At 41.4% G+C, this 21,053-nt stretch overlaps 1 protein-coding gene across 1 annotated transcript in view; it reads right to left on the reverse strand.

The window, feature by feature from the left end:
- Positions 1-15,085, reverse strand: part of T265_06972 (hypothetical protein) — a gene marked incomplete at both ends in the record, with an annotated part of 64,527 nt that extends 49,442 nt beyond the window's left edge. The window contains 2 exons of the mRNA XM_009172378.1: positions 682-792; positions 14,953-15,085. Of these exons, the coding sequence (XP_009170642.1) occupies positions 682-792; positions 14,953-15,023 (182 nt within the window). The remainder of the gene's footprint in view (positions 1-681; positions 793-14,952) is intronic.
- Positions 15,086-21,053: the final 5,968 nt, after the last annotated feature.

Below are 21,053 nucleotides of genomic sequence, written 5' to 3' on the forward strand. Positions count from 1 at the left end.
TTCAAGCTGAAATTTGATCAACACTATTCAGTAAGCTCCATAACATTCACCAACCGCTCAGCCATTTCGCTTGAAGGTGTGCTTGTCATCAGAGGAACCGGTCTGAAGTGAATTCTCGCCTCGTGCAAATTAGGCGGGCCACACAAACGTGCCCATCTTGTGCTTCCGGGTGTGAGACTACGAAATGTTTCAAAAACTGTTTTTAGCCAGTAATTGTTTCATTATATTCCGTGCGCGCCCCCCTAATCGGTCAAGTTGTTTTTCTTGATCGAATCAGCAGAAAATCACTTCCGTCATCCAAAACTGTATTAATTTTGCTATAACCATTCTTGTCAAACAGAATGGTACCATGCTGTTTGTCTGCACAAGAACTGTTAATGTCCACATTGGATCGTAATTGATGCAATCTCCTTAAGTGGTCAGGCTATACAGAGTCTTCGCTGATAATCCATGAAGTAATGTAGTGCCGAGCAGCTCAAACTTCAACCAACAGTAAGCATCGATAAACTAGGGAGACCCGTCTTTCATCTGGCTTATGAGTGCTCGCACTGATTCAACCCCAAAAACATCCTCTGTTACTTGGGAAACCTGAAAATTGCCGCATATGGGGTGCAACTTCTGCTGAGTACCAGAGCAGAAAGAATGAAAAACGTTGGGAGCGGTGACTTTAATGAGACTTACCGCTTCTGACTGTCATTCATTGCAAATCGGTAAGATAGGTTGAGGATGTAGTATGCCGTGATGTAGATCAGTAAGTCTATCCAGACAAGTTTGTATAGACTGCCTTTCCATCTGAAAATGAGAAAATTGGGTTGATAAGATGAAGACACAAACAGTAAACAAACGTTTGACAATCTACGTGTACTTAATTTGGCTAATACTACATTTTTCGATTTGAACGCTTATCAGTTTCTCTCCATCGTCCTGACAACCACGGTCCGTTCAAAACATCAAGTTTTCTCAAGCACTCATTTAGCTGTCACTCTTATCTTCACCTGCTTATTAATGTACTGTGCTGGGAGGACCACGCAGCACACACAGGTCTCCATAAGTCATCCAAGTTGGTAACCTTAGGCAACCATTTTTTCTCAGCAATCAGCCCCACACCTATTCATAAATGGGAGAAGCTTTAAATCTGAGGGACATCCCTGGAATATATGCCATCAAGGAATGCCAAGAAATACGCACTATGCGATTATACTTGTTAAATGAAACAAACAAATACGCAACGTGCGGTTACACTTTGTAAATGAAACAAACATGTCAGCTGAGTGACCTTTGAATTGCCCTTCATTAATCACGATACTTTTTGTTGTTGGAATTTCGATGGTTTTCGTGCAATTGGTACGATTCAACAACATGGTCAGCAGCCGGGCAACATGGAATTAGCTAGAAGTGCTGCATGCAATGGCTGTACTTTAGGCGTTTAATGGTTTCCAGTCCGGACTACTACCACGTCATTCACAGGTCATTCAAGTACATCTAAATTCTCATTACTTTGGAAAGTTTCAAATACTGACAGTCTAAATGTAGATTTAATAGTAAGCATGAAAATAAAGCGAACCAACATCTCTGTTAAGAATAGGCAAACAATGTAGTAGTACTAAAAACATGTTTCTTTTGTTTGTGTTATCCGAGCACATTAGACTTTTCTATGATTGACTGGCGTTGACTTTTTGAAACACTATAACGGTGGCATTCAACCAATCGGTAAGTTTCCACAACACGAAACATCTTAAACTCGGTTTTTGTATTGCGTTGTCTTCACGATGTCAAGTCATTAGTTACCACGCCATCTGGAATAGACGCTAGCGTCTGGGGGGTACTCTATTTTAAAATGTCCTGACCAATTTCGTTTTTAGGCTACCTACCTGATCGTCCGTGCAAGTCTTGTTCAGAGCACAAATCACCCGAATTCTATGTCCGTCGCATATACTGACGTTCCTGCATCATTTTCGCCAATACAGTAATACCCTGACGACTGATTACCCAGAAGAAATTTGACTTAACCAAACAGCACGTGCCCGAAACATGTTTTATAGTGAATGATGTAGTAGTTCTTCTTGCTGATCTAAAATCCACTGTAAAGCAGGTTTCGCTACCAACGGGGCACTGGTGCTATGGCTACCTACATACGTACAGTTCCAAGCCCACGAGCCCCTGTATTACGTATGCTTTCCCGTTTACAGCCTGTTGATGTTCCCAGTAGTGTCCACATTGTAGTTCATGCAGTCTTCAAGGGGGGACCAACGTCATTATTTCATTATGTACTACGTACGAACCAATCAGTTCTAGGTCTGCTTATCTATGAGCTTTGATCATATTTTTTCGCACCCTTTTTTCTTAAAACGTATTTTTTTATTTTAAAAGGTTGATTGTCCAATTGTCTAAGTCTCGTTACGTTCTTCCTTGGCTGGAATTTGATGACACTAACTACTTGCCTTCCAATATATCAAACGCAAACTCCCTGTCTGAAAATCCGTCGATATTAACAGCCTCAAGTCCAACCGAACAGCTACTGACCGTGATCACAGAGTAGCCTGCTTCCGTCAGACCCTTAATTAATCTTTTTGTTGGTACTCATTCTTTTTGGTTTTCGGCAGACTGCCATTTTTTACGTGTAACTGCGCTAGTATCGTAAGCTGTTGCTGAAGGTTAAATCTTTGCCCGTTTTAAACTGGGTCAATAATAATTATCTCGATGACAGACTAGAAGACCAACTAATAAAATGTATTGATGCTTGTGGTTCTTCAGTGACGTTAGTTCTGTAACCGAGGGACTTGGAACGATAGCTGGCATAGGATCTAGGTGGTGTAAGTACTTTGTGGGTGTCGCCTTATTTTCTCACCGCTTAACCTGTTGAAAGATTTGGTTGTGCTTGTTTGCTGTGTCGAAGGATGAAGTTTTGTCGCATTCACTGAATGGCAAAGTTCAGTAGTGTCATCAAATTGTGAGGGGTCATCTTAGAACGCAAAACGATTTCTGTCCGTCTAAATCCTCCACAATAAGCAAGGATCTGGAGGGTACTGCTTGCCGGAGTGGGCTACCATATATAATCTACTAATTGTTGAATTAATGGTGGTTACTCTCTTCCCAGGGTGTGTCCCCTCTCTCTAATCAAATCATTAAAATCATAGCTACAAAACAATCATTATGCTAAATGTATAATCATTGTGATCATAGTGTTCAAATTTGGAGGGTTCGGATTTCGGGTACTCAATAAACTAAAAGAAGCACTGCAAGCTTAAGTTTGACGCAACCGCTTACTGCAAAAACAAATCCCTACATCTTATTTACGCAGACGACTACTCAAACTATTATTTGTCAGTATCTGCTCCGTTTGCTAATTTAGCACTGGACTGCAATAAGGTTAACGGCTTTTATGATTCAGCATTACCAAATTTTGCAAAAAGATACACTACAATTGATAAAGTCACCTGAAAAACCAAACACACACACCGTCTCTCAGTTTGTCATGCACGTGCTGTATCCCATTATCTAAATAAAATTCAATATCACTCCAGCGTATGTAAACCAAACTCGTTCAGCCACGTGATATTACTCAGGTGATTACAGTTTCAGCTTTGGGTTTCTACATCCAGTCTACAGCGATTTAGGAGCCAGCAAATAATGTGTCAAGCAATGTGTGAGTACATTTGGCTTAAGTACCAGTTACATCCAAGGCACAAACGGTCTTTACATTTTTGCATACAAGCTAAGACAGGCCTAAACACACACAACTGATCCTACGCGATCCGCAGTCTACACTCCTACATCTGCGTGGTGTGTTTTTAGCAATGCCGTGCAACCACTATTCAATAAGGAAAAAATCAATGAACACTCGCCTTTAACAAATGCAGACACAGAGAGAAACAGGACCAATCTTACTGAATTTGAGGTCGTTTTCAAACACCTCTAGAAAACACTGCTTTTTCACCTTGGGGCCCATCAAATAACGCATTAACTGCCACCGATTTGCATGTCAGAGTTACCACAATTAAAAATGCCATAGCAAGATCAAAGCTAACTACACCAATATGTCAATTTCAACAGTAGCATTGCTAAACAGAAGATCCCACATACTTCTTTGACTCAATGGACCCCAGAAAACTTCTGTCATACTGGAACCGGACGAAAATAAGACTTGTAGAAGTAACTAGGTTAATTCGAGCTTCTGGCTCACATTCATCCACTATGTGTACGAAGCGAAACAGCGGCTACAGTGTTCTCGATAACGCGACGAGAAAGCAAGTCAGACCACAGTTCAGCACATGCCTGTTCAAGTGGCACACCTGGACAAGTCTGCCCAAGCGACTTGCGAGTGATTGGGGAATGCGACTAACTTAAGTGTGTGTGACACGTCCAGGCGAAATGTGAGGATAACAGAGAGTGAGAACAATCGATCAATGAGTGTCCAGAAAATAGAAAACAACCGAGCGATTAGCAAAATTCTAGTGTTCTTGTGGATTCTATTCCTTCAAAATGGATTTTGGGGATCAGTATCCTTAACTGGACAGTCAACATAATGCAAAAAATGTTTTGATTACACAAGGGCAGATCCTTCAAATTTGATTCATGCACTTAATGTAAGAACTATTGGTAGCCTGATTTGATACCATTTCTTAGGGGAAACTACTGATAAGGCTGGCGAAAACTCTCCGACATCTTACGACCGAGTTCGCCCTTTTTCCAGCTCATCAGGTGGGCGCATTATCTGGAATATCTTGTCAGGTGAAAGATAAGATGGCTTTTATGAACACAGTCAGTTGTAGTATACCATAAACGAAAGATTCACCTGGGTTTCACTTGAGCCTCCTTTATGACTGGATTTATGTCCTTTGCTTTTGTAGAAATACTGTGGATATCTACTGATACTACTTGGGAAACTCAGGAGTAGATGAGCGATCCTTACAAACCATGATGAAATTCCTCACAGTCTCTTAGGTTTCAGCCATAACATGGAGGTCGGCGGGGAGCATTCCAACAAAAAACAACTAGTCTCCGTATTGCTCGAAATCGTATTATGAGTCGGGAGGTGAAACTGTGATAATTTGTGATAAAAGTGAAAACGCAGTGAAGTTTCTTCTTTAGCTGATCAGCTTGTCCGTTTTTACGGATGCAACTATGCTGCCTTCCTCCCAGGAAGGAAAAGATATAAAAAATCGGATGTAAAATACGAACATTGGGATCACTAACAGATGAACCTCACAGCCAGTGAATTGTTCAGTTCGGCCGTAATAATTTTATAATCCAAGAATTTGGTAATGCTCATAAGGTACCTGACGTAAGACTTACCCTCTGATTATCAGAAGGTATGTCTTAATCCAATCCTTCTCGGACCAAGCCCGCCCCTTGCAGTTAAGGGACTCGAACTAATAAATTATTGGCTCCGGAAGAATTTCCCCAAAAAACCCCAACAATCGCTGTCTTATGGGTAGTATTTCTTGGTGGGAAGCTACGGCAAGGGTTTCCAGAAAACCCATACCTTATTCCACTGCCTCATGGGTCAGATTTTTGAGTCAGAGGTCCACGATGTGGTACCTCAACCAAATCCTGTTCTTCGACCTGGGCAACCGAAAAGTATCAGTCGCTCATACAGGTCTTCTTTCACTGACTCTTCTTGATAAATCTCGTGCCCAAGTCTTGCTGACTCATTTAGATCTCACCCACTTGACCGTCCATATACAGGCTTTTGCCCAGTAAAATAAATATAAATAAACCAGTAGTAATTTCCAGGGACATGTTTCACAATCCTGCTTTATTGTCCGAACTCTTTGTTAAATTTTGCGACAGGTAGCTTTCATTCAGACCTTGTACTCCTTGTTTATCGATACACGTTTTACTTCAGAAAAGAGTATACAATCCCCGCTTCCATCATATATCTCAAACCGCCCGTGACAAACCCAGATGTCCCCTAACTTACTCTTCGGGGTTCTGGTAATCCCACTGCAGTGACTCGTCGTGTCAGTGGTGCTTAGCTCTAGTGAATGCTCAGATTGGTCGATTGAGTCTTCTGAAGAGCTTCAATGCAAGATTGTCACTCACACAACTAGACTTCGATCACCGCACTGTTTAGGCACGCTCACTTATTCACGTTTTCACCACGAGACGTAATTCGGCACAGCCAATCGGTTCTTCACATGTGAAGTGTCAAAGTAACTCAATAATATAGGGTTGATTAGGCTGAGGATCTTCCAGAACTGGAAGGGTACAGCTTTTTATTAGTGATTTTGTTGAATATTGGCAAGGTTGAACACGTCTGCCCAAGGTCGCTCAACCAATCCAATAATTACTGGATTTCATCACCGTCAGCACCGTCAGTGCAGAAAAATCATAACAGCAACAGGCGACCATGACGCCAAGTTTAGATTCATAAAACGCCTGAGGATTGTCGGAAAGCACTGGCGGATCGCTACAGCATTAAAAATGGAGAATAATTTTGCGACAGGAATAAATCGCACTCTGTTCTAACCGGTCAGAACAATTGGTTGAAGCAGGGTATGTGAGCAAAACTATCTCCAAAAAGGACGGAAATTTCACTCAACCAACAGAAGTCTTGAACGACGAGATGAACATTTTGAGGAATGGTTCAGCTTGGCCCCCCAACTCACATTCTGGGAGGAATAGTTGAACCCAAGTGGGAATTCGATAGCAGTCTGCTATTGATGACAGGGGCCCAGCGTGCAGTCTTACTGCTTCGAAGCGGCAAAGTGCCTGCATTAGACGGTCCGCACCATGCATTTTAAAAAATTAACGACCCTGCTCCAAAATATCCACACAACATAAAAGGAGACAGGGACCTCGTTCAGAAAGCAGCTGCAGCAGTCTAGGGATCATAGTTTCCAAGGCATTCTCTGGCACTATCGTACGCGGGTTGATCCATCAGTGGTAGAGTTTGATTTCCGAGTATCAAGATGGATTTTGCTCTAGCCAAAGTCTCATCAATCACTTCTTCACTTTGCAACAAGTGCTGGAACTGTAACCCCTTCCGACAACAAGCAATGATCGTATTTCTTTACCGCAAATCTGCTTTTACTCTGATTGTCAGAAACGATGTCAAACGATGATGGATGTCCTTACTAAATTATCGACTTTTGTAAAGACCAATTTCCCACTCCTATGGAGGAATGTTTCTAGTGCAAATCCTCCGTTGCTTTTACCGCATCCAGTTGAGTCCGGCTGGCAATGCCTCTGCTCCCCTTCCCTTTCAAAGTCGTAGTCGATATTTTGCTTCTATCCTCTTTATACGTCCTCCCCAAGACATTGAGGAACCAAATGCTACCCGGGCGTTCGCTCAAGAACATTGAGTACGCGAAAGATATTGCTCTACTTGGATCGGACTCTTTAGGAATACAAATTATTGCTAATAAGATAAATAATTCTGCCGTACAGTTCTGTGTGACTTCACACCTGTAAAGTGTAAAGTCCTGTTGTAAAAATGAGTAAGATCAAAACCAAACCTCATGCCCGCAGTTAAACCGATCGACGTGGTAGAAAATTTCTTTAACCCCATCAAAAGACCCGAGACAGGCAAAAGACTAAATGACTTCCTCACATTTGACATCCAGTACAGAGTTTGCTAAACTCTAAAATTTGTGGCGCCTGTATGACATCAGCTTAACTGCCAAGTATTTAGTAGAAAATGCTGCGACTCGCTCCGTCCTACATCACGCATCCGAGACGTACCCCCTACCGAGGAAGACTTTTGAAGTATAATTGTATTTGGTCATAATTGCCTCAAAAGCAATGCGTGGGTTTGGTGGGAATATCCAATCGGTAATTCTGAGGTAAGTCAGATGGATTTTGAGAAAGTTCATTCGCATTTTCGCCGGTTGAGCCATGTATGTTTATGCCTGATAGTTGCTGACATTGAAGAGCTTTCTTTATCTGGCCCTTGTGTTGGAAGAGACTCAGGGATTAAGTCTGTCGCTTCGGTAACTACTGTTTCTTCGGATGGCGGCCGCGGAACGAGGCGAGCGAATGGTTAGTGACCCTAACAGATATGATAATTTCACGTAGCCAGTGGTGCTCTTGTATCAAATGTATAGTCTTTACCGCATACGTCTCAATCCCCAATATAACAAACAGAACCATTCGGTGTCAATGTACTTGGTTGGCCATCGCTCCCAACGTGTGTATCTTTCCCTTCTTCCGCCTATCCCTTCCTGTAGCAGCCAAAACTATTGAAACTGGTTGCACAATTTGTGAGCTAAAAATCAAGTCACTGGCCAACTAACTGAGCAAAATTTCTCACGCATATCAAGAGACAAAGATGCTCAGCCATTCATACAGATTCCGGACAAGGATAAATCCGAACCGATGGAAGAGAAACGAAGATTCAAAAATTACTCCACTGAACCATAGATGTACGTAAGGTAAACCGAGTCACAGATGCGATCGCATGGCTTCTGTCCTGTCGGATGGTTGGTGTGCTAGGATGGCATAGAAAACTATGGGTTAGTTTGTACCTACGTAATTGAACCAAATGTTACCACAGCAAATCAGTGTTACCAAAAGTAGATAAGTTTCACTTGTAACCGTAGCTCACTTCCATGCGTTTCATCCAGAAGTCAAGATATGTTGGTCTGACTCAATATGAAATAAACGCGAATTTAAGACTTGTCTGTAATATACCTACGAAAAAAGGAGAACAATAGCGTTTGAGTGAACATCTTGCTTTCGATATCTGTCCTTCTGGCTTAGAGATATTAATTGAAGAGTCCTTCAGAAGTATGTGTAAAGGTCAATCTGGTTAAAATCTGCTGATAAGTGACTGTCTGGCCACGTGACACTCAATGACTGTACAAATTGTTTCCCTACTCAAAGTATGGGTTGAGATCGAAGGTCACATGTTTCTGTATAAAGACAAGCTCTTTGTCTCTCTTGTACTTCATACACGGGTCTAAAAGCGGCAAAAAGTCAACCCTGTACCAGTATCAAGAAGATTGGATAAAAACCGAACGGTTTGAGCAGACAATATGTGCTAAAGCATTTGGTTTGACGTTTGTCTCGTCGTTTTAACAATATAGCCATCTTCGCAGAAGTAGACAAATTCGCACGCACACTAAATTGGTCTGATAAGGACGTATCCTTATGCTCTCATTCGATGAAGAGATGACTGGTAAAACTGCACTTAGAGGTGCAGCATGAGATATCTTTACAGATGTCATGTTCTCGTGAGCACTCCACTAGCCGCATCGCCTTTGACTAGAGGTGTTTAGAGGTGTTTTCCCAGAAACCATCCTGGGTGTTTATCTTGGAAGGTCCAGTTCCTCAGTTAAAGTGTCCACTGAATAGCCAATTCACAGTTCTATTATACTAGCTATGGAACAGATTTCATTTGACTGTTAAATTGTGTGTGGTTAAATTGTGTGTGAGTTTGCGACACTGACGACCTTGCTTCCACGTCAGTAAAATATCAAGGAGTGGTAGTTGATCTTCCTGTCGTAATTCATATGTACAAGATATATCTGGATGTGCCGCATTGCAAACCACCAGAATATATGAAGAATCAGCGGAAGACACTGCATAACATAAAAGTGTCCTCGATGTATCCTATATTTTGTCCAAATTCTGCAGCAGCTCTGAAGTAAGAGAACTTGAAGCACTGTGTTGAGGTAGAATAATTTTATGTTCAAACTCGCATATCGCGAACAGAGCTCATTCTATGTGAAGTGCGCAACGCAACTACATCGTAGCCAATAGTTAAATAGAAGACTTTTTGATATAACAGGCTTACTGAACCACACTAGTTACCCCCAGTATGTATCAGAAGTCAACCCCGGTAGAATGCTGCCTAGTAATATTTAACGGTGGAGTGTGAAAAATTGATTCCGTAATAGGTGTCTATGATCCGGATGCATAAGCTTGGATAATGGAGAACTTGCTGTGGAAGCTTATCAGCACTATCGTGTAAAAGCTTGAGACATGCAAACTGGAAGAAGCAACGAAACACTTCTCATGTGGCTGCTGCCCTAGAAAGAAAGGCTGCTGGATTATCTTTTTCTTCTGCCAACATGCCTTACAACCCTACATTTTCCAAACAATATTTCAACTTCTAATTTCTTCCATTTGTGTTATGCATGTGTGTGTGCAACCGCTCACGCCCGCAATAACTAAACTGAAGGCTGAAATTGCAATAAATTTCAAACTCATCTCACCCTATTCAACCGTAGATTACGCATGAATTGGAAACGCCCGTTTTAGCACGCGGCAACACTCCCATCGAAAATCAGTCGAATGGATTCGGAGTATTTTAAAATCTATACAATCTATCTACAAGAAACCTATACAAGAAATGCTAGGGCGTGAGTCAGAGGATTCGGTTAACGAACATGAGATTCTGTCACAATCTCTGGAAGACTCCATAATATTTTCAAGAAGTCCATGTTTCTACCACATGAAATAATGTTCAAAAATACAGAGATTAAGTAACCTATTTTCAGTGGCACATATTTCACTAGTAGATTATGTATATACATAACACGAGAAACGCACCATAGATACCAACAGGAGGATCCAGTTTATCTTAAAACGAGTGGATTGTGTGCGAACAATGTGGGTTCTTAATTCCATAGGTAGAGTCCAGTCGAATTTCGTTTTTATCACATGCACATGTGTGACACAATAGAGCATCGGTAGGGATTTACAAGAGTTTGATAATTAAACTATTAAGAGCATGTGGATATGCATGTGCATAATAAGATGAGTTGTGAGGGTTCATATAATCCTCCAGAGAAAAGTCTCTTATTACAACAGATCCTAATGGTTATCTGATTCGTACCCAATGAAACATACCCACGCTCTGTCGACAAAAGTGCTAGACAGTTGGGCTTAATGGCACTGACAATGGGTAAGCAGTTCTGGTGTCATAATGGTAAAACATAACGTCCAAGCTGGACGAGTGATAAGCCGGTGAGAACTTCATTCGCCATGCTTATTCTTAAAGAACGGATCACTGTGGGGAAACCAACAAACACCACCAGCACGCAGGTCAGCGAAACACGTCAGTTGATAGGAAACCGACGGTTACAGTTATAAAATTATGGTTTCTCTACCCCAATCACTGCCAGACATCTTGCAACAAAACCAGTGCAACACCACATACGTCCATGAAAATTTTAATAGATGCAGTGCAAAACCGTTTGGTCCTAGTGACTTCACAAACGGCAGGCAGGTCTGCAACATCAGAAATGTTCGCACCACAGCCTTAGCGAAGCCTTCTTCAGAAATGCGTGATTTTCTTTTCAAGTTTCTTTTGAGCCAATCACAAGTATAACAGAAAAAGTTCGCTTGTTTGCTGAGGTTAAGGAATGGCACTTACTAGCCCACCAGCGGGTGGCGTGGTTATCGCCAGTTCTCTTTCTCATCAGTTGCACACACTAATGTCACGGTATAACCAACCTAGTTGTCTTTCAAACAAACATGATTCATTGATCTGTCTTTTAGAGTTGTGTGAACATGCTTTCGGCGCGCTTAGTTTACTAGTGACATGACAGTAAAAATAGATGACGGCAGTGAGTTCAGCGATTCATATCGTCAGGATACCGGCAGATGTGGAGCAGAAGCTATGAATTTTTGGTCGAAGTTGCAAACCTACGAGATGAATAATTCATTGCCAAAACTACGGTGCAAACTGGACCGAATTCACATGTTTATAATTCATAACACGTTCCTCAAACAGCAATTATAAATTATTCGACTTATTAACAACATACACACAGCAGTTGTCTCTATTTTTGTTCAAACGAGACCAGTGCTAACAATGTTAGGGATTATAAGAACGGTGGAAGAAAAACACCACCAACAGAGATATGCCTTTTATGGTTTTATATACCACGTTTGGAAGCCTAACACATTATTTTTGGTTTTTCGTCTTTCATCATCTTTGACGAAATATTTTTGATTAGCTAGAGCAGAACGCACTAGTTTGCAGGTGAAATCTAGAACTCAAGGTGCAGCGGAGACTAACTGTCGTGCAGATGCAAGACCATCGGTCGATGAGAAACTCAGTTTTTGAAAAGGTTCCACAGTCGTGTTTCCAACACAGCTTCATGTGAACATGTTCCGGTATTAAACCCAGGAATTCTCGATATTTTCTGGGAAGATACAGTAAGAAGCTTAGGCTGCCTTCCATAAAAATGGATAAATGGTTCGATGGGTGTTCTGAGGAATGTCTAAGTTGACTTGTAAACCGAAAAGCTGCACATCACCCAGGGTTTCTCAACTTCAAAATCCATTACATTAGGACCTCCAGTAAGATAGTTCAATATAGCTTCCACTGATACTTTTCAGGAAATGACTGAACCAACCACTGCAAGATTACACACTTCCCCAGAAGGCACATTCCATCTTCCCGACAACCCTTTCGTAACTGCACGATTTCTAGTCCTTTCCAATTCACTGAATTCCAAATGGCAGCGCAAATGAGTCTTCTGACACGTCATCACAAAGCTGTTTGCTTAGGGTAGTGATGTTTTTAGTGAATCACAAGTTGGTTTGCAGCACCTAACTGCTTAGATTTTTTGCTCTCACCTAGCCTACTCCATCCAGTATTTGTCCTTAAATGACCCGTATTGCGTTCCGCTTAACACAGAATTATGTGAACTGTTAGTTGGTCTTCGTTTAGCAGGTCAAGCAACCTTTTCATGTTTAAGGAAAATGATTAAACTATACTTTGATACAAGTAAAACAGCTTATTTAATCTGCGGAAAGCTGATTACTTTCATCACACAAACATGGACTAGACATGAGCAAAGCTGAGAAACCAGTTGCGTAGCAACAGATATAGAAAGAATGTGACTAGGGCGAGGATTCAGAGGAGTTCGGGGCGCATCGAGCTGGGCATGAGATGTGAGCATAAGAGATAAACAGAAATAAGATGAAAGGCAAGGAAAAATGGAGGAAGCAGAATTCTAGGGCGGAAGTGATCTGGAACTTAGAAACCCTATTCTTGTGGAAGATGCTCAGTTTGAAGATCCCTATGATCTGCCCAACCCACGAGATTTATGTACACGACTGCAAAAGTAACTGAAATCTGGATTATGCACAATGATGGATGCGGTTGATGTTTAGAGGGTTATTTTGCATTTTTCACATATTAAAACGCCGTTTGAGTTCAGCGCTGCCGAGGCCTCGGAAATCGGTCAGGAAAAGCTTTGTTCTACTCCAAGCAAAATCCTCGCGTTTTTCTTAGTGTACAAACAAGCTCCATGATTGCTGTTCGGCATCCTGCATTGGCAGCCTGAATTCGTCCTATTATAACCTTTTCGGTTCTGAGTGGTTCGTGAGTAGCTTGCCTTAGACAGCCGTTTTTTAGGCACCTCAACTGTTTATCTAGACTGATGACTAAAACTAATGAAGCTTGCTAACTGACTGGCCGCAGCTTGCGTTGACTTTTAACTGCACATTGCGAGACATAAAGATGACTGGTTTCCAACACTTGACGACTGATCTTGTTGCCTGCAGTATTGTGCGACTGATGTGATAAGGTTCAAACTCGATGCACTTTAGAGCCTAACGCATAAAGAGACCAGACAGTATCAACACATTTTCCAGGGTATTCGGTAATGAGAACCGGATTGCTCCATGAAAAAGTGTCATCCGAGTTCATTCTACCTGGTTTGTTAGCCTCACAAAGAGTGGAGTGGAGAGTATGGTTAATAGAATATACTCTTTTTGTAACTGTGGATTTGGGGTAACGAGCAAGAAAGTGTTCCAAAGCGGTGGGCTTTTGAAATAAAATATTCCACTAAACTACACTCCGCGTGACGAAATCTAGGATCTGCGGTATTTCATAGCCGCAAACGAGTGATTATAAGCAAGCAAGAACACCTGGTAAATCGAAATAAAAATGAACTATCGCTATGGGTTCAAGAACAGATGTCCGGTTTGCAAATATCTTCCTCGGACAAAAATGTCGTTGCTTGATGGGTTTCAGTCACTGCTAACATCCAGAGAACTTTCGATAGCTAAAATGCCACTCCACCGTCTGTCTAGCGACAAGGAACTAGCCACAATCGTCGATAAACACTTGGGCCAATGGTCTATTTTGTACTCAGTCTGTCAGGTTATGTTTAAGACGCAGAGTCCATGGTTATCAGACTCGATAGGCTTGTCTGTATTTACGTTTTCTTTGTTGCCTTTTTGGATAACCGCTATTTTTTTGCCCAGAAAAGTTTAAGTGACACCTTCTTGGTGACAGATATATTATATTGCGGAATCGATACGTTATCACAATATTGGCTGAGGTCCATGTGGAATATGATATGTTGAATGTATCCAGGAAAACCTTTGCTACTTTTCTAGTCAGTTCAGTTTAATGCAGATTTTATATAGCTACTTCACAGTATCTAAGGCGTAAGAAAACTTGCCCAAATTTCTAACTATTTAGCTGCAAAATTTTATCTCATAATTAAAGTCATTTATTTTACCTGTCTTCAGTAAAGTTATTGTATACCATCAGTAGAAGAATACTCACTGCATCCTTCCGCTGCCACCTTGCATTTCACATTTTGTCAGTAGTGCTCTTGGTAATTGGCCAGTTCAATAATAAAGGCGCCTTCAGAAGACCACTGTTCGAATAGCTATACCATTGAGACCCACATTTCAAATTACGATTGTCTAGTCCAATCATAAGAAAAAACAAAAAAACAGACCCACGATAATAATGAATAACTGTACAGTGACCTTCAGACAAATCGGCAGAAGGAAAGGGGCGATAATTGGAATGTTAAACAGATTTTCTCATAATCTAAGGAAGATCGATATGCTTTACCGGAAGTTAAGGTAGACGACTATACACCACATAAGGCTGCATAAACTAACTGCCATTTAAGGTTGATCTGCTAGAAGCCTCGTCAGGCACACCTTCAAACCACCTGTTTAGTACCAAAACCAATTCACATTGACATCTTCTCTGAATGCAGCCTCATCAAACGCCCCAGTGCTTACCTTTTCAGTAGACGAAGGAAAACCAGAATTCCTTGACCATTAGTTAAGTCGTCCACATAAAATGTTGTCATTGTTGGATGAGGCAATGAAAATAGTGGGCTCAAAAGTTTCCATCAAACGGCCTATGGGCGGCCCCACTGTCAGCCTATTTTAGTGTAGGGCTAAAATCTCTGTTTTCAATAAACATGCCTTGATATCATTGGTGGATTAGAGGCAAGAGCTGTGGTGATGATGGTGTTGGTGATAGTTGTGATGGTGGTGGTGGTGGTGACACACCGATAGCAGACAAAACATGAAGTCTGTGCATTCCTACCACAACACACTCACAAATGCATGCAGCGTAGCTGTCTCCCTTTTTAAGATTGAAAATGGAGCTTGGTAAGCCCTGTGATGCGTGTCTAGGCAACAGGTGTGCTGCAGTGTGATGCAAAGTCTGATGGACTCATGAAGATCGAAAATCCATTTTCTGTTTGTCCAGTTTAGATGATGGTGTGATAGTTGTGATGGTGGTGGTGGTGGTGACACACCGATAGCAGACAAAACATGAAGTCTGTGCATTCCTACCACAACACACTCACAAATGCATGCAGCGTAGCTGTCTCCCTTTTTAAGATTGAAAATGGAGCTTGGTAAGCCCTGTGATGCGTGTCTAGGCAACAGGTGTGCTGCAGTGTGATGCAAAGTCTGATGGACTCATGAAGATCGAAAATCCATTTTCTGTTTGTCCAGTTGATGGAGTCTCTCAAGCATTTCACAAGCTGAGTCAGCTTATTTGTTAGGAGTACTTATCTTTCTTGATCCTCTCTCTTGATCCTTGTGCGACTATGGTGGGTTAATGGCCAGGTTTTACTACTCCCTTTGCGATCAGAAATGAGATATCTGTTGTTAAAAAAACCGCATAACTTGATGAAAAATTATCGAAAAGTTTCCTAGTCAGTCGGTTTCATGATTGGTTACCGTCACACTATAGTTTACTGGAACACAGATTCTACATATTTTGCTGGGTATTATGGTTTATTCAACTATGACCTCACGGTTGCTCCGAGTGGTAGAACTACTTCGTCAGTCGTCTGGTTATACAAGGATATCTGGCAATGTCGTAAAACGAAATATGAAATTCTGGATGTCCATGCCAGTACAGAATGCCATCTTATAATAATCTGCTTCTCCTTATAAGTCCTTTTGCATTCAGAAAGTAACCCTATGCTAAATGCGCTGTCGTAATGAACACCATATGGCTGATAGTTGTATGTAAGAAGCATGGTGTCTTGCCTGAGTAACCACTCTGGGTCACTTATTAGATACAACAATATCACCTGAATCCAAGAAGTAATGTGCGACTTGCAAACAGAAATAAGACTTTTTATCGGCGAACGTTGGTAATTCCTTCAATCTAATAGATGCTCTGTAAAGAATATTGTGAATTTAACATAGCACATTTTACAAATCTGTGTTAAAAAACTTCCAGCAAAATCCAACTGTCGTGGCTGAAATTCACCCAGTTAGTCCGAAGGCAAAACTGACCATTACCCTGGCGCACATTTTTGGAGCTCAAGTAGTACACTTAGCCCATTAAATATCCGATCACTAACACCAGATTAGCTTGGGTTTCCGATTTCCAATAATGTCATCAGAATCTATTACTGTGAAATAATGAACTTCAAAATCGCTAACCGTTTTTCAACACTACTTTGATCGGCTAGGGAAGTAAAGAAATAACGGCCAAAATTCTTTCTGTTTGCTTGCAGTGTTTGGGTCATCGGTGAACGAATTTGCCTAAAAAAATTCGTCAGCTCCACTAAACAAAGCCATCCTCTTGTGCATCAAATTATGTCGTCATAACTGTGAGCTCATCGCCAGATAATGGAACAACTTCGCTTTGGAAAGAATAGTTCTCAACAACTTAGACGAAAGATACAAGTTTAATAATATGTAATCAGTTCTGTGAAAAAAATGCTGAAGCAATCGGAAAAAGTATAGAGCCGATTGAGCAGTCATCGTTTTAGAAGGGCCTGATAACACAGTCCCTGCTTCCGTTTGCCGGGAGGCGATCCCTCAATTTCACCGGTGCAGAGCGCAGAGTGTTCCTCTTCTGAAAGGCTACTCTTATGTTAGCCATGTTCGAAATTCTTCGAATGACTTCCGATGCCCCTGGTTCATATGGGATAGCAGCGGACCCATTCCATGTTGAGTTTCGCTACCGGCACCAACACCCTTCTCAATTGACGCCTAATCAAGCTAGCTGGACAAACTTCAGGGTTGTCCTTTACTTCATTTTTGGCCACTGTCTGATCAGCTTCTTCTGTGCACAGGGCCCTTACACGCCTGAACGTTGATGGTGAATACCAGTTTGGAGCAGCCCAAAACTGCCCCAGTGTCCGTTGGCTTCTCGTACACTGTGGCCTTTATTTTTCCCCGGCTTTATGTATTACATCTTATAACCTGGCCGAATTGGTGATCCGCTCATTTGGGCTGACGAGGCTTTTGTGCCGAAAGCGAGAGGTTTTCCCATTTAAAAATACCGATTGAAAAAATGCTGAAGCAGTTGAAAGCTTACTTCATTTAGCAATGGCTTAAATTTCAACTATTGATTGATAATTTAACAATAAATGAAGTCTTAATTGTTCCCCGGAAATAGGAGAATTCCCTTGATTTCGCACTGGACAGACCATTTCAAGGTTCGACAGAGTGAAGATATATACTAAAAAATCGGTTACTAACATTTTTGAAGGTCTCTCAGCCTTGCTCTTTTACTCTTCGCTTGGTTTTGCCCGGTTTTGTCCCCCACTTGTGAGGTAGTGCCAGTGAATTTCTTTCTGCTTTAAGTCAATTCATGGCACGGCTACACTCACTGTTCACGCCACCGTCTTACATGACAACGGACCCACTTTTGCGGTGCTTCACTTGCCATTATTTAAAGCTGATAATACCATGTGGCGATTCCAAGAGGTAACTTTCTTTTGAAGCTTTAACTCTGATGGCTGATTGGCCTAAAGCTCGCTAGGTAAAAAGTCGTTAGTGTCAGGTAGTACGAGTAACTTGGTTATGCCGGTTACTGAATACACGTATCCAAGGAAAGTGTCAGCTGGTGATTTTATAAATTAATACCCGTCATACCCACCAGTGACACTTCTAATTTATTTGGGCAATAACGCTTAACTAAGCAGTAGAATCCAAGCGGTAAAAGATTGGATCCCTTGCCACCTTTTAGTTGAAGTATCCAGTCAGTAAATTCTCGGATCAGAATCAGTAGGTCTGACCTATGCAGCTATGCAAATGTAAAATCCCTGTTATCTATTAGTTTATTCTTGGATATAAAGCATCTCTGAGTACTTCAAAGTGTAACATTCTAGAAAAATCTAGATAACTGAAATCTTCATTGGTGCCCAATAGTGATATTCCGGTGATTGGCTATCACAGAGATTTCTTTGAATATTCGTAAGCCTTATTCTGTTCGTTTCGTAAGCTTTCGGTACACGTAGTTTAGATATGTATTCATTTGACGATTATCCCCGACATTATTTGCTGTAACCTGAACGCATCATTATCTTAATCTGGTGCACAACTTAAGCTGACAGAAGTACTTTGCATGCAGTCGAATGCCTACAACCTTTTAAACAAACCACCCTGTGCAACAACGGCTTTTGAGAACCGTCACTAAAGCCTTTGACGGTCTGAGAAGACTAGCGCTTGTTGTGTTGTGATTAATAAATATGTGCAGCGGTTCCACTTCAAAAACAAAATGTCTCCTGTGTGTGTTCTAAGGATGCAAAAGGAAGAAACAGTCCTTCAAATGTTGTTGCCTGCTCCACGTTCTCGTGTGATCAGACGTCCGCAATCGACACCGGCCGTGAAAAGCGTTGGGGGTTATTTGACTGCATACTCGAAAAGCAGAATTCGCAATCCGAGAAATCGGCCCATGGAGTAGGCGCCTGACGTCGTATGCGTAAATCCGAAATCCATTCATTCGTCAACCATACTGATGAGGCAGTAACAGCTGCATATTAATATTAATTCTGTTATTGCCATTTGTGCTCTCCACAAGATTTTCACAATGAACCAAAATTTTTGGCCAAAACGGCAAAGTGCGCATGATCAGAGCTCATGGGAACTGGTACTGCTTTAACCACAAACAAATCAGGTTATCTATCATTCTACTTTGGCCAATGAAAAATAAGACAGCAGGTGTTTGTAAATATAAGTTGACGTAGCCACACTCACTAGTCGCTGGAAGACCTGAAAGTCTGAAATAGTTGTTTTGATGTGATACAAGCCATCCAGAAAAGCAGCTATGATTTTGGTGAATACATTTAAGATGAATAGCCACATCGAACAGCTTATTGATCGATCAACGGCCGATCAGTTTTTTAGAACCCTCACATGTATTGACGAAGAAAAAGAACAAATTACACATGACCAGATGAAACGCGAGTGAACACGTGCATGTTTCTGTGTGTGCCAAATGGTATCAGAAACAGATTAAGAACGTTACCGTAAACCTCCCATTCTTCTCAGCTATCTCTATTGAAAAAAATGGTGAATAGTTTGTACATGTTTGATTAAGTACTACGTTTAAAGAATACCAAACCACGTGCTGGATGAGGATAACGCTTTATAATAGGAGGGGATAAGTTGGACCACTTATACCTTCCAACAGCAAGTTACAACCTTTTCTGATAACTGGCTGATTTTCAACTATTAAATCTCAAAGCTCGTTCATCTAATGCTGAGTTATATGCAAGAAACCTGTAAAAAATTAGATTCATGATGGCACGACACAATGACTCTCTTAACCTCTTGAATGCAGGGTCAACTATGATCGCCATAACTTACGGAAAAGTGCACTCTACTGTGAAAAAATATATAGAAAGGATATACTCGACTGTAATCTGCAAACAAGTTATATATAAGCGAATTTTCCAACGGACAGCTCCATTTAGACTTTGTATTTTCGTTCCTCATTTTCTCATTTTTCTATTTCGTACTTTCATCATCTTAGGTGTTTTCTGACCTACACCAACTCAGTTGGCGAATTTTCGTTCAGCTACAGCGAGTGACACACATACAAAAACTGAGGGACGGTCGAACAAGTACTTACACTGATGGATAAGTTTGATTTAGTACACATTAGGAACAAACGTTTGCATATTGAGAAGCTAACTGTCAAGGAGTGGATTACACCAGCCGCTCTCAGCAGTGTTCATTGTCGTAACAGAATGTGTGACCATAATGGCTGAACCACTCCATCAAATTCTTTCCTCGCACGAGGCATGAGGTCATAGATCTCATTGGTGTTGCCTCAAAAGCCACCAGCAACTTCAGTCAGGTACTGTGTACAAGATTTCGCTTATATGTGTAGGGTCTACTTCATTATCAGCACCAACCAAATGCGTAGTAAATTCACAACCAATATTTTGGTACACACATCCACTGATTGTTGCGTAATATTTCCAGTAGATATTTCTCCCCGCCGGTGAAGTTAGTCTCTACTGAAAGGCCGAAAAGTTCCATTCTTAATTGGAATCATCAGTATTGCGTATCTCACGAGGCTCACAGTTTCGAACACACGACCTTCCGGCCAGGGGTTGAGCACCAAACCGATTAGCCACAAGCGGCCTCTCAACAGTGAGATAAGTTCTCACTTAGACAGGACGTGGGGCCACTCATTCTTCAGCCACAGGAACCACATTATGTGGTCATGTATCGACTGGTTCTTCGAGTGACAACACGACATTTCCTCGGATGAACCCCCTAAAGCATTGTTTGAGGAGATATTTTGTCGTCCTTAGGCCGGCTGCAAGCGCGTCAGAGATCTACGATCTCTGATGTAAGGTTGAATTCGGGGAGCAATAGGGAAAACACCCGAAAAACTACTAATAAGTTCCACAACTTCTGTAATGAACTTCACCTTCACGTAGATGCCTGAGCACCGGAACATAGGTTATTCGCATGCTTCATCAGCGGTATACACCGTTACACCTATATAAGATGCACACTCATTAGCAAATATTTCTCAACTGTTCCGGATGCCTTCTATGCCTGAACAACTAGAGAGTCAGGCCACTATAAACCTTTAACTTACATGTTCAAATCTTGATTTC

The sequence above is a fragment of the Opisthorchis viverrini genome, assembly GCF_000715545.1.
Source record: "Opisthorchis viverrini unplaced genomic scaffold opera_v5_154, whole genome shotgun sequence".
Lineage (NCBI taxonomy): Eukaryota > Metazoa > Platyhelminthes > Trematoda > Opisthorchiida > Opisthorchiidae > Opisthorchis > Opisthorchis viverrini.